The sequence below is a fragment of the Polyodon spathula genome, chromosome 10 (assembly GCF_017654505.1).
Source record: "Polyodon spathula isolate WHYD16114869_AA chromosome 10, ASM1765450v1, whole genome shotgun sequence".
In the NCBI taxonomy this organism is placed as follows: Eukaryota; Metazoa; Chordata; class Actinopteri; order Acipenseriformes; family Polyodontidae; genus Polyodon; species Polyodon spathula.
The window spans coordinates 27808463-27822725 of NC_054543.1; the positions used below are offsets into that span (position 1 = coordinate 27808463).

A 14263-nucleotide genomic window follows, 5' to 3' on the forward strand; every position below is an offset into this window, starting at 1 on the left:
TTCACAGGAAAATTGCTCCAGTTCTGATAAGTTTGTTGGGGATTGTCGATGGAATGCAATCTTCAAGTCTTTCCATAAATGTTCAATTGGATTCAAGTCAGGACTTTGACTGGGCCACTCAAGAACATCCATTCTCTTCTTGTTCAACCACTCCAGAGTGGCTTTGGCTTTGTGCTTCGGGTCATTTTGAGCTTGGGCCCCAGTTTCAGAATCTTGGCTGACTCAAACAGGTTTTCCTCAAGGATTCGCCTGTACTTTGCACCATCCACTCTCCCCTCTATCCTGACAAGCTTCTCAGTCACTGCTGAAGAGAAGCATCCCCATAACATGATGCTGCCACCACCCATGTTTAACAGTTGGATGGTGCTGACTGGGTGATGTGCAGTGCTGGACTTGCGCCAGACATAACGCTTGGAATTTAGAGTGAAAAGTTAAATTTTTGTCTCGTCTGACCACAAAACCTTTTATCACGTGTCTGCAGTATCATCTACACGCTTTTTAGCAAATTTACAGTATAATCGTAAATCTCGAAAAATTACTCACTTCTAAATCTTTTGTAGTCATTTTTGTATTACTTTAGTATAAATACATGTCAATTTGGATTCATATGTTGTTTTTTCTGACTTTATGTGAACGAAAAGACACACATTTGCCCGTTTTCCCATTGGAAATAGTGATATTTTGAAATATCACTGTCCTGGTCACAAAAGCAAAGTTTGTGGGGAATAATAGCCATTTTCTATACTTGTGAGGCATAAGCAATTAGGAAATAACACTTACTGCCCAGGAACAAAAACTGTGTTACATAGTGTAATCAGCGCCTTTGATATTTTCTTGTACCCTTCACCTGCTCTGTGCCTCTCTACCACTTTATCCCTGACTTGTTTCGAAAGCTCCTTGGTCTTCATGGTTGCTTTGTTGGATCACTATATGAGTTGTAGCTTTAAGTCTTTCTATACTTGTGGGAAATTATCTATAAGTTAAACCACTTTAAACACACAGAGGATGAAACCATTTCACTAATTTTGTGACCTTTCAAACAAATCATTTGCACCTGAGCTGATTTAGGGCTGCAGTAGCAAAGGTGTTGAATACTTATGCAACTGAGATAAATCTGTTTTTCTCTGTAAATCTTACTTATTTATATTCTATATGCGTTTTTTTAACTGTATACATGTGGAGTAGTTTGTGTAGATTCTACATGTAAAGTTTAATTTGAAAGCGTTGTGGAGTACGCACAGGTGCAAACAAAATGTGAACTTCTGCAAACCACTGTAATTGCTGGTTTTGTTATTGATCAAATTTTAGAAGAAACACCTATAGAGCTGATATTTTTAAAAAAATGATCTCAAACTTAAATGGGAAATAATATCCTCCTCATCAGCCCACTTGATTCTGCTCCATAGGGTTTTTGCAAGGTTGCATTCCGTGGCTAGAAGTACTTCTACAAATCATGATGTAGTCCTGAATTTATGTTGTAAAATTTTACAGGAATTGAAATGCAGAACGAATGTTCACTTATTGAATATATTTTCCTGAAAATCTGACAGGTTGTAGATGTTGGAAAAAGGTGTAAAAATGCTTTCCAATATTTAAATTTTACAAATGATGTTTGTTCCAGAGATATTGGATTGTTGTTTTTCAAAACGGGTTAACGAGTCAATGTGTCTTACTGGACAAGGTCAAATGTCACTGTTGCTGGCCCAAAAATACAAAAGGTACAAACTTATCAGCCAAACCACAAAATCCTTCAAGTGTAATATCCATGAATAAAGTTATACCCATATACAGAGCTCTCTTTTGCCAAGGACTGTTGTAAATCAGTGATCCTCAAAGTGGTGCTTAAGCTGTTCTTAAATTATGGGTCATGAACACAATTCTGGCGGGTTGTAACGTGGGAAAATAAAGAAAGCTTTAAATATGTTTTCCAACAAATGCGCCACAGCAGTCTGTTGGCAGTGCTGCTCGCTTATGTTGTGTTTGCACGTACTCGGCATTTTTTTTTTTTTTTCCTGAAGTGCTTCTGCGATACGATCAACCAATTGAATATCTGCATTGTCTCTGCGGTAGCCCAATCAGAAGTTAGCTGGGTGGGACATAAACTGTGTTTGTTTGTTACAGGTACTGAGAGTAAGTTTAACCAATGGGAGAGTCAAATATCTGCCAAATTTTACGCAGCTGTCCAATCATAAGCAAGCAGAGGCCGTTCACGGTATTCTACATGGAAATTGAAGGCGAGTGAGTAGCTAAAGGGAAAGTGAAAGATCTGACAGTTGTTCAATCATTTCTGAGCAGAGGGTGGGTGTTACTATGCTGGGTAAGCACTGAATTTCGCCAACTGTTACTGAGAAAAATAATACATTTCAGTACGTAGAATTTAATTTTCTATCTCTATTTTTTTATTTTTTTATTTCACCATACATAGTATATTTAGTTACAAATCCACTTTCTCTGAATAATTGTACTGGAGATGAGCAATCTTTAAAACAGAGTAGGGTTGACAAATTTGTCAAATTGAAACAAAGCGAGACGCTAGCTATCCTCTTTTTAGGTTATTCATGGTTATCTGTGTAAACATGCTATTTAAAAACATATGCATTGCATATTTTATGTAAATTATTTAAAGAATAAGCACAGCACCACAATTCCTGCCTGAGACTTGGCTTTATCAGAGTGAGCCAAGAATAACTCCCACTAAACTTTTAAAATAAATAAATAAACTATATATATATATATATATATATATATATATATATATATATATATATATATATATACACACACACACACACACACACACACACACACACACACACATACACTGTTTATGTCGCGAGAAGGCTGTGTTTACAATAAGAACCTATGCAATAGTCAGCGTGCCCGCAAACAGCCAAGTAAGATCAATTCATGCCAATGCCAAAATGACTTTGAGGACCACTGTGTCAAATCAATGTCCTATTGTAAGTGACTGCATAAAATGCACAGTTCACAGCCTACTTCTGTAAAGCGTTTGATGATGGTGGTCCACTATGAAAGGGGCTATATAAAAATAAATATATTATTATTATTATTATTATTATTACATCTGCCTGGCTTGTGTAAGTATGCTGGGATTGATAACAATAACAGTGCTGCTGGGTCACTGGATTTCCTGTGGTACAGCTGTGCAGCGAAAACAGCTGGACTGACTTGTATCTCCATCCTGGCCTGAGGCTCTGCACATCATCCGTGACAGCAATAATAAAGCAGAGTGAAGAAGAAAACAGATGACAGAGAGCAAGCGAGACAAGGCCCCTGACACAGAAGCGATATCAAAAATAAAATACAAAAACAGATAAGGCAAAACATGTCTGTCACAAAACAAAGACAGTTTTACTAGGCAACACAGCCAGAAACTACAGTACTTGGGCTGAGACATGAGTATTCAATTTCAAATTGAATTTTAAACCAGAAACCCAGTCAACCTGGAAAAAAGGAATGGTGACTTTAAAAGGTCAGGGAAGCTGCAGGCCATCCTAGCATTACAGGAAAGAGAACCCAAAACTGCAGGTTGCATTAGTTGTATTGAACAGATATCCATTCAACACTGTGGGTCGTTCTAGTAGTACAGGGAATTAAATAAGACTCCTATTGCCTAGCAGTTTCACCCATTCCAGGTACTACGAGCTTGATTAGCCACAATGTACAGGTAACAAGTTCAGGTGTGTCTTTTTAAACTAGTAGTTTTAACTCAATCACACACCAAAACTAATGCATCAATCCCTCAAAAACGTACTGTACCCAGAATTCATTTCAACAACCACTTCCAAGATATAAATGATTACGGCATAAGGGCAACACTACTTGTCAGCAGGGATAAGTGTCCTCTCGAAGGGGATTAAAAGAGGCATGAATCTTACTGTACAAGATATCAAAAGGCAAGGTGGTAAAAAAAAAAAAAAAACACATTTAAAATGACCCTGTAGCCATTAGTTTATTACTGGTGGCCTATGGGACTGAAACGTGCTTACTATTGTAAAGTACTATTGTGTTTTATAACAAAAGCTATTGCAGTTTAGGCTTAATGAGTTAGACAGCTAAAGCAAAGTGGTCTGTTGTACAAGACAGTACAGTTTTAAAACAAAAGCGAATTGCAGTACCAGTGCCCTCGGGAGCAAAGCTTTGTGAGCTATACAACGAGGTGTGTTATAATGACAGAGGTTATTGAGGTATTAAAAGTGGCCACCGGTCAAGTAGCCAATGCCATAGTGTACATTAAAAAATAAAGGACATCAGATAAAGTTAAAAATACCCATCATACGAAACCTTTGGGGTACACCTTGTGATACAGCTTTCTATTATGACTATTTTTGAAGGGGGGGAGGGTCAGTTCATATATTTAAGGTTGGGGCAATGCCTAATTTCTCACTATTGATATATCGTTCTCCAAAAAAGCTGATGCATCGATTAATGTAGCGACTGACCTGCTTAATACGTAGACTGTGTTGCTGTTTGCAGTTGGAAGGGAATAGAATAGCGATTGGTAAGTAAATTTGAATGCTTGTTTACCTATGTAACTACATCAGCTGGGTGAGTAATTAATATTCTGTAGTGTTCAGAGCTGTGGTAGACTGAAGTGAATTTAGGTAGCATGTAAACTGGACCATCTCTAGACCTGCAGATTGGCAAACAGTAACAGAACGGTAGCCAGTCTAAGGATCACACGTCAAAGGACAGTCTGAACTGTGGCAGTGCGAGGACAGGTAGAACAAAGACCTTTTCCAAATCTCTCCCAATGGCTACTAGAGGCCTCATTCCCACTCTGACACCCAGCATCTGGATCCCCTGGACAAAATGTGCTCACTCTTTCTCCTCTCCTAGAATGAACACTGGTAAGTACTTGCTTCAGATAGCGTTACTAACTCCCTCTCTTCCTGTACTGCCTACAAACTGTAAAGTCTCCTTCTTAAATTGCCAAATCTTTGCTTCTCAACAAACTTATAACTGATACTAACCTTGATCTTCTCTGTCTAGCAGAAAACAAACCTCATCTGTCTCTGTGTTTCTGACCTTACTCCTTCCATTGTGCACAAGCTCAACCTGTTCCTGGCTTCAGGCCTAGTACCTCCTGCCCTCAAGACTGCCACAGTAACTAACGCCAGTGCTCAAAAAACCCTCCCTTGACCCGGCTTCCTTATCTAACTTCCGTCCCATATCCAATTTTCCTTTTCTCTCCAAAACTCGATAGGGCTGTAGCCAGCCAGCTAATGAAACATCTCACAGATAACAATGTGCTTGAATCTCTCTGCAGTCTGGCTTCCAGCTGCATCACAGTACCGAAACTGCTCCAGATTGTAAATTATTGTGTGATATAAAATAAAGACTGATTGGTTGATTGTTTATGAAAGGGTAAAAAAAAAAAAAAAAAAAAAAAAAAAAACGCAGTAATATACACAGTATTTTTAAGCACACACTAATACAAAAAACACAGTCACAAGTCCACAGTGAGTGCTGTAGTACTCGTGGTGCAAATACAATTTATCGTGATCAAGGTGCAGTATTGTCCGGGTTTGTGCTGGCATGCAACTACAGCGCCGGATCGTGTTAGCTATCTAATAATAGGGAAAAATAATCCACATTTTGGTGTTCTTTCCCTGCATGGTGGATCATATGATACCTGAAGGGCTGCAATGCCAGATACCACCAAGTTATCTGGGCATTGCTGTCCTTCATTGTGCTTAACCACTTGAGTGTGGCGTGGTGTGTGATGAGATCAAATGCATGTCCCAGCAGGTAGTAAGAGTGAGTAGCCCATTTAATGACTAAACACTCCTTTTCGACGACAGAGTAGTTGCAATTCCGGGGAAGCATATTTTTGCTGAGATACATGATAGGGTGTTCTACTCTGTCTACCGTCTGGGACAAAACTGCAGCCAAACCAAGATCCAAAGTATCGGTGTGGAAGTGGAATCTCTTGGTAAAATCTGGTGTGATGAGAGTGGGGGCCTGGCAGAGTCTCTGCTTAATAGTATCAAATGCCCCCTGACATTTTACTGACCACTTAATCAAATCTGGAGAGCTCTTTCTGGTGAGGTCAACTAAAGGATTGACCACTGTGGCATACTCTGGGATGAATCTATGATAATAAGCGGCTAACCCCAGTAGAGACCTCACCCGAGCCTTGGTTTTGGGGATTGTCATGTCCACTAAAGCCTGGACTTTGGTGACAACAGGTTTCACCCTTCCATTTCCAATGATAAATCCCAAATATTGTGTCTCTGTTTTGGCAAATGCACATTTTCTCAAGTTGGCTGTCAGCCAGGCTACCCTTAGAGTCTGAAGGACGGCCGTAATCCTAGCCAAATGCTCTCATCAGGTGGAGCTTTAAATAACCACAACGTCAATATACAAAATACACACTCACGATGTGGATGTAACACCTGGTCCATCAGTCTCTGAAAGGCAGCAGGCGCACCACGTAGCCCAAACAGCATGGTTATGAAATGGAACCAAGTGGACCAAGTGGACCAGAGTGGTCCAAGAATTATTCTGTCTCTGTCACATGTCCACATTCTGTTTTAATTTAAGCAATGACTGGCACTTGCTTACAATCTGCCCAGCATTCTGACCAAAGATCGAGATTATGGAACAATCTTCAATGTGTTTCTTAATTTTTTACGCGGGGTAGCTCAGATGAATAAATGCAGGTTTTGTTTGAAGTTTTGTAGGGTGCCATCTCATTAAATAAATGGTCAAGCAAATTAGTTGTGTTACCGGAGTATACCAAACATTACTTACTTTACTTTAGAAAATAATTGCCAAACATCGGAAGGCAATGTAGCTCAGTCAATACAGTATTTGTAATTCTAGCACAACACTCTTAACTTGCTCTGCTACTTTGAAGACTCCTGCACAGATCCAATCCCATCAGTAAACATGGGGTGGGGCAGGAGGAGAAGGTGAGCTCAATCACATGCAGATTCAGTGAGTCAGACCTGAGGGGAGTAGATAAGCTCTGCACTTAATGCAAAACATAATTGCCGATTGCAAATGTAATACAAAATAAAAGCTTTCCTTTGCTTAACCCTTTGCGGTCAACATCAAATAAAAGCTCTGTAAATGTCTGTGATATTCTTTGAGCGCTGGATGCAGAAGCAGCTATTTCCTTTGTTATATCCGTGTTATCTCTGTAATGCAAGGGGCTATGAGATACACCCTTTTTTTTGGTTTCATTCAGCTCCTATCGGTCTCACTCAGCCATTGAAAGGTTTTCTCAGCAATTTCTGTAGAAAAAATTAATAGAGACCTCTGCTTTACGTCTTTTTGATGATGATTGGACTGGAAAGGGAAAGTTGGAATGTCAGACCTGGTCCGACATAGGTCCGCAAAGGGTTGAACCCCTTGCATGAAAACGATACACAGGCTTGACTAACGATAGTTGTCAAACGATACAATGCATCGATAAATCTTTATATATTTAGGGTTACCAGGGTATTTAGAAAACAACTGTGGGAAAAATCTTCTACTGTATTTGGAGAATCTGTCAAGACTACAGACACCTTTTCTGAGTTCCTGGATGAAATGACCTTTTGTAAATTCAAATTATGTTGCACAGCTTTGCGATTGCAGAAAAACTGGCCTTACTCATTCAGAGGAATCTCAACTAACAAAGCTTACTATCCTCTAACACAGAAAATAGATTAGTTTCCTTGGAGCTGTGGTAACCTGTCACTGCTTATAAGGGTAAACCTTTCAACACTGAAAGATTGACATCATGTCTCAATCCCAATACAGGCGGACTGAAAATAAAACCATTAGCCTATTAGAAGAAACCTGTGGCAGTCTGGGGCAAGCCACCATACCATGCAGTACTTGATTGGCTTAAGAAAAACAACAGAGGATAGGTTTAACAATGGGTTTAAAATAGAACAGCACTACTGTAGTAGAATCAAGGAGACAAGAAATGCTAGGCTTCTGCCCCTAAGAGAAAGACAAACATAGTTTAACATCATACTGAATATGGTATTATATAAAATTATCAAATGAATGAGGAAAAAGAGAGGTGACTCTGATCACTTGGTTGTGTGTTTATGAAAATGCAGCAGAATGCATGTGAATTATGAGACTTTTGCATGTGGCACCATATTTTCAATTTACCTATTTTGCATAAAACAATATGCATGCACTTCAACTGTGGTGAACATCAAAAAAACAGTATTTATTTGGTGCCGCTATAATTTTTTTTGTATTTGCTAACCCAAAATAGGTTCTAGAAAACCAGTCTCAGCAGTTATACTGTTCACTTCTTATAAAAGACAAACATTTAATAAATAGTTGACAGGACAGTGGTATCCACTGGCCAAACCCGCATACCCAAAAAACAAGCCAAAAGTGATGTGGCCTGTCTTACTGTACCTGGGGAATGGCTTTGGGAGCTCATTGTTGAAGGGTGTCCTGGAGACTCCACTGGGAGGTCGGTCTTTCCAGGATGGAGAGAAAACCCAGCAGAAAAGCTCAGCTCTTCGAGCCACACTGCTCCTCGGATACATACAAGGGAGAAACCATCCACTGCGTAAACTCCAGGTGGGGGTTCAACAACACACTAGTCCTCCGGGCACGGATAATCCTATCCAAGTATGACAAGTCGGAGGGCTGCTTCTATTGATTTATTATTGTGTTCACAACCTGCGTTTTAAAAGGAGAAAAGGAAAAATTACCAACAGGTTTGTCAATATTCTCTTACAAGTGAGACGCTGTCAAAAGCCGGTAAAGACTGGTTTCAGTCCAAGCTCACATACAGTATCTCCTGAGCCACTCCATTGCGAGAACTTAGTTGATCCAAACAGTGGCAGATATGAGTATCAGCGTCACTACATCATTAAAGTTGAGCCATTTGTGTACCAACATTATGAATACCAACTTCTCTAACATTGCATGGTAGTCTTTTTAGTGTATGGGTTGTCAAATGTGGTCAGTCTAAGTCTGAGATCCAACCATATTTTAAATTAAACTAAGTATTCATCATGGTCCAAGATAATTATTTCATTTAATCTTTAATACCTACGAGTGGAATAATCATTGTGCTTCAGTGTATTATCTAAGGAGTACTACCATCACCCCAGAGTCTAAAACTGCAGTGCCCCATAATAACTCTCAATTTTACACAAACAGACTATTCCTTTGTATTGTTTACTGCATTCTTCCATAATTTAACCTCCTGTGCATTCTGCAGAAAGCAAACATTCCCCAATAATAGTTTTACTGTTGCTATAGAGACACAAGCTGACTCCCCCATTAAACCTGCTTGCCAGTGAGTCACTCTGTTAGTCACATGGAACTTTCAGTAGTAGGAGGCTAATGGCATCACTTAGTTATACTGCAGCAAAACATACATTCATAAAGGCATCACCTTTTTTTCCCTAAAATTGTGTTTTGGGTATCATTTTTTACAAGAAACTTCTCTAGACCTACAATATACAGTGAAACAACAATCTTAGCCTGGCATAAAAGTCCAATAGTCTGTTTAAAAAGCATCAACTAAGCAAATGATTTCAGTGTCTACCACCAGTTTTTACAGTGCCCAATTATTTTACCCCAAATGTTGACCCCAATCTAGAATGTCCATTCCCTCACTGCAGCAATTCCCCACAACAGTTTCAATTCCACAACCAAGCCAGTTGCCTCTTTACACCCAGGAACTGGAAAGCAGATGCTACCAGCTTCTCGAGGACAAAAGGCCAGCCCTGCAGGCATCTGGCCAGTAGGGTCAACTGTAGCGGGAAACAGTCCTTGCTGATTTTGCCTCCCAAGCTCACAGAACACCAGAGCTAACGTAAAGTTCACTCTGGAATCCTCAGCGAAGACCAGTGACTTCGTGCAGCTGGGATGTGCACGTGCACTCCCCTGACTGTATGACTCACCCAGCACGCCACGCGGCTGTGCTTTTACCAGATGAGCCATCTCTTTTTTAACCTTGTGCATACTTTAATGCATACTTTACACTAGGATTGGGCGATATACCAGTATCACAGTATTAAAGACGATCAAAAAAAAAAAAATATCGGGGAAAGAATTATACCGGTATCATGTTTGTTTTTTATTTTTGTTTGTTTTTTTATGCAGAGCGCCTAGTCGCAAAACAGATAAAAAATAAACATATGAAGTGTCTACATGAAAAAATGTATATATATTGGTGTGAATTTGAAAAAACTAAACCTACACCTGCTTAGTTCATGTCTCGTGGACTGATCCATTTGAACTATAGTGAGGTTTCAAAAGTAGAGATTGGTATTATGATTGGCTCATTCAACCATTAAATCAGTCAGGTCAGGTCCAACTTTTACAATAATTTGTTCAATAGCACTGACGAACCCTCCCCAATTAGCTAAACGTAGATAGTTCGGATCTTCACACAGTCTCTTCATTAGTTTGTCATGTCTGCTATGACTGCAAGTGAAAAAAAGCAAAGCGGCAAAACTTCATTTCATTCTATTGGAGATGAGCTGATCCCTAAGAAAGGAACATCTTCAAGGTTTGGGGATTTTTCGGATTCAAATCAACAGATACTCAGCAAAGTACCATCATTTGTAAAGCATTTTTGAAGGCCGTGGAAGCAAAAGGAGGCAACACATCCAATCTATTTCATCACCTGAAGCAACGGCATCCTATTGAATACAATAAATGCAGTGAACAAAGTTGCAATCTGAAAAGCCTACTAAATCAGCTGCCAAAAAAGGCAAAATACAAACCTCTATCTCAGAATCATTTTCAAATGTTGCGCCATATGAACCAAGCAGTAAACAATGGAAATAAATCACTGACGCTGTAAGGTATCACATTGCGAAAGATATGGTTCCTATTTACACTGTGGAAAAAGAAGGCTTACTAAGTTGTTGAAGACGATCGACAAGAAATACAAACTCCCAAGTATTTTTCACAAACAGTTTTACCAACATTGTACAATGACTGTCGTAGTCGAGTAACCGAAAAGTTAAGCGGTATATATATATTTTCAAGAACATGTACCACTTACCTGTGGTCAAGCTGAACCACTGAGTTCAGTTCCTAACTGTACACTACATTGATTCGGATTGGAATTTATGCAGCAAGTGCTTGCAAACTATGTACTTTCCTGAAGACCACACTGGTGAAGTAATTGCACAAGGTTTGCAAGATGCTGTATCTGACTGGGGCCTGGCAGAAGAGCAGCAAATCTGCATCACTACAGACAATGGATCAAACATCGTCAAAGCTACAGAACTAAATGCGTGACATAGACTTCAGTGTTTTGGATACAAGCTTCACCTTGCGATCGGGAAGTCTTATTTTATTTATATTAACAACTTAATATTAAATATGAAAATGTATTTTCATGCTAATATTTATGTTTTGTGTTTAATAAGCATGTTTTTGTATCCATGACAATATGATAAAATATTTTTTTCAGTCTGCTCATGGTCTTACATTAATGCTGTTAGAAAGATAATCATGTTATGTTTTGTAAACGATTTAAACAGAATTAGGAAACTTTGGGACTGCTTTTAAGTAAGATATTATAAGCAGGTTAAACAAACTATACACGAAAAAGTACTGTTTTGCATACACTTTCTGCAATAATATTAATTGAGTTGTGTAACAGGGCGAGCATCCATGTACAGTATTTATTTGAGAACGGGGTCTCCCCCTCTGCCCCTGTGTTATTTTCTGTGTATTTATTATTTGCTGTATAAATGACGGTGAAAGCCGTGGTTATTGTTTTTGTATTTATGTATTTATATATGACAGGCATATATTTATATATGCCACGTTGTTTTGTTGTTTTTGTTGTTTTTGTTTCAGTGTGTTCTGGCAGAGGCAAGGTAGCAGCTTATCCTCTGCCTGGAATAATTAATAAAAAACCTTGTGCAGAAGGTGGCCACCTCCCGAGTTAATTAAGTGATTAATTTGTTGCTAATCGGGAGATGGTCACCTATATAAAAACCTGCAGCACTCCGTGTGGGAGTTCAGAGGAGGAACAGAGGAGAGCGAGAGGAGAGAGAAAAAAAATTTAAAAGATCAAAACATACAGGAACAGCGAAGGCGATTTGCCCAGCCTGACCTGGAGTTTCTTATTTTCTTTTTGTGTTTGTGATTATTTTGTTTACATCTTTTATTTTGCTCTGTGAGCAAGTGTTTTTTGTTTAAATATTTTATTTATTTTTTGTGTTAAATAAAATGGCACAAGCGCCATTGCACCGTATCTGCAGTACTGCCTTTGTTTTCTGTTTCTGCATCTGGCCTGACGTCACCACTCAGCGTCATCCTGTCACAAGTTGAAATTAAAAACAGGAGGAAATTGCATGTTTTTATTATTAGTTTACTTAATGGGATAACAGGAATATCTGTGTCAATTTATTTAATAAGCAGATTTACTAGCTGGTTGTCATTTCTTTTATATTTCTCTTGCACACAGCAGCATTCTCATGGCTAGATTACAGCTTTATATTTTTGGTAATGCTTTATATTGTGTGGCATAAATTAACATTAAATAGATATTCAATTGCATATTAAATTCATGTTAAAATAATATTTAATAAATATGCAACAGCTGGTTTCTTCCTAAATGTTAACTGAATATCAATTGAAAATGTAATTGCATATCATGTCCATTTTATATTACGTTTTGTTACCATTGAAAATGTGTAATAATTTCCTATTGTTTACATGTCCTTATTGAAAATACAGTTAATCTGACAAATTTCAATGGAAAGTAACAAGGAATAATTGAACGTAAATATAATATGCAATTGCATATCTATTAAATAATTTAACCTTAATTGAATATGCAATTGCATATCTATTGCATATCTATTTAATATTCATTTATGCCACTCAATATAAATTGTTACCATATTTTGACAAATTATTGATTACATTTTTTCTTCTTTTTAAATAGAATACAACATTAAAGGTGATAAGCGCATTGACAGTGCCATTGGTGTGTGTAAGAGGCTGGTGAGCACATTCTCTTACAGCTGGAAGAAAAGAAAAGCACTCAATTTGGCACAAGCTGAGCTCAATCTACCTCAGCACCAGCTGATAACAGAAACACCTACTCGCTGGGGATCACGGCAGCAAATGTTTCAAAGGTTGCTGGAACAGGAAAAAAGTTATTGCACAAGTCCTAGCTTCTGACAGAAAAACCAGGCACTTAGTACCTACATGGCAGGAAACTGAGGTGCTTGATTCACTGAACAAGGCTTTGAGCCCATTGATGGGTTTTACAGACGCTCTGTCAGGTGAAGACTTTATCAGTGTGTCCTACCTGAAACCTGTTTTGCTTTTGCTTAACAATAATATCTTGGTTACTGAGGAAGATGAGACTGAGCTCACAAAGTCAATCAAAGAAAGAATTTTGAATTACTTAAACTGAAAAATATTCTGACAGACACCCAAGCTCTACTTGATATTTCATCTTTTACTGACCAGATCAATGGATCTGATTCACTGTCAACCAAGTATGTAATCATTTACTTCCAGATATATTCTGAAACTACAGAGATAGTAGTAGCTCCTGGTGTGCTTGGTTTAAAAAAGCTGCCCAAGGCTTTCGTTTTTTTAGTTTGTGCCCCTTTATTTGCGACTCCTTCTTCAGTTGATTCAGTTCCAGTGTGGCTGGCTGTGCCAGCGAAGCCCCTTTCCTGCTCTAGCATTATTTAATGGAAAAAAAGGGGTTTTCATTTGTTCTGTAGGTTTGCGTTTTCAATTTTTCTGTGTGTTTGAGTTTATTGTAAAGCACAGCACACATTAAAAGTGTTCTTTAAAATGCAAATCCTTACGTGTGATGAGTTCTTGACACCCTCTGCACCGCCCATCATGTTACAAATAGTATGCAAGTACAAAAACAAAATGAATAAAATAAAGTTTAATAACAAATTTTAATATATCGTTTGTAACATCTAAAATAGTGTGATATGTTCTTTGGGCCATATCGCCCCACCTCTACTTTACACTGTGTACCAGACACCTTTAAATGTGAGTATATATATTTTTTGTTATGTTAACTTTTGTAATTATGTCAATTATTATTAATATAATTGTCAATTATATTAACAAATCTATAGTTCCTTCTTAATTAAATAAAAAGGTGTACAGTTGAAGAATTAGTTACAGTCACACTGAGATATTAGTTACCCAGATACATTTCAGTCATGTTTTAATGTTCTTGTTTTAAGACTCAAAAATATATATATATATATATATATACATACACACACACACACACACGCACACACACACACACACA

At 38.2% G+C, this 14263-nt stretch overlaps 1 protein-coding gene across 1 annotated transcript in view; it reads right to left on the minus strand.

Annotated features, from left to right (window-relative positions):
* Positions 1–14263, minus strand: part of LOC121322045 (histone deacetylase 4-like) — a 282533-nt gene that overhangs the window by 241888 nt on the left and 26382 nt on the right. The window contains exon 2 of the mRNA XM_041261508.1: positions 8395–8664. Within this exon, the coding sequence (XP_041117442.1) occupies positions 8395–8419 (25 nt within the window). The 5' untranslated portion in view covers positions 8420–8664. The remainder of the gene's footprint in view (positions 1–8394; positions 8665–14263) is intronic.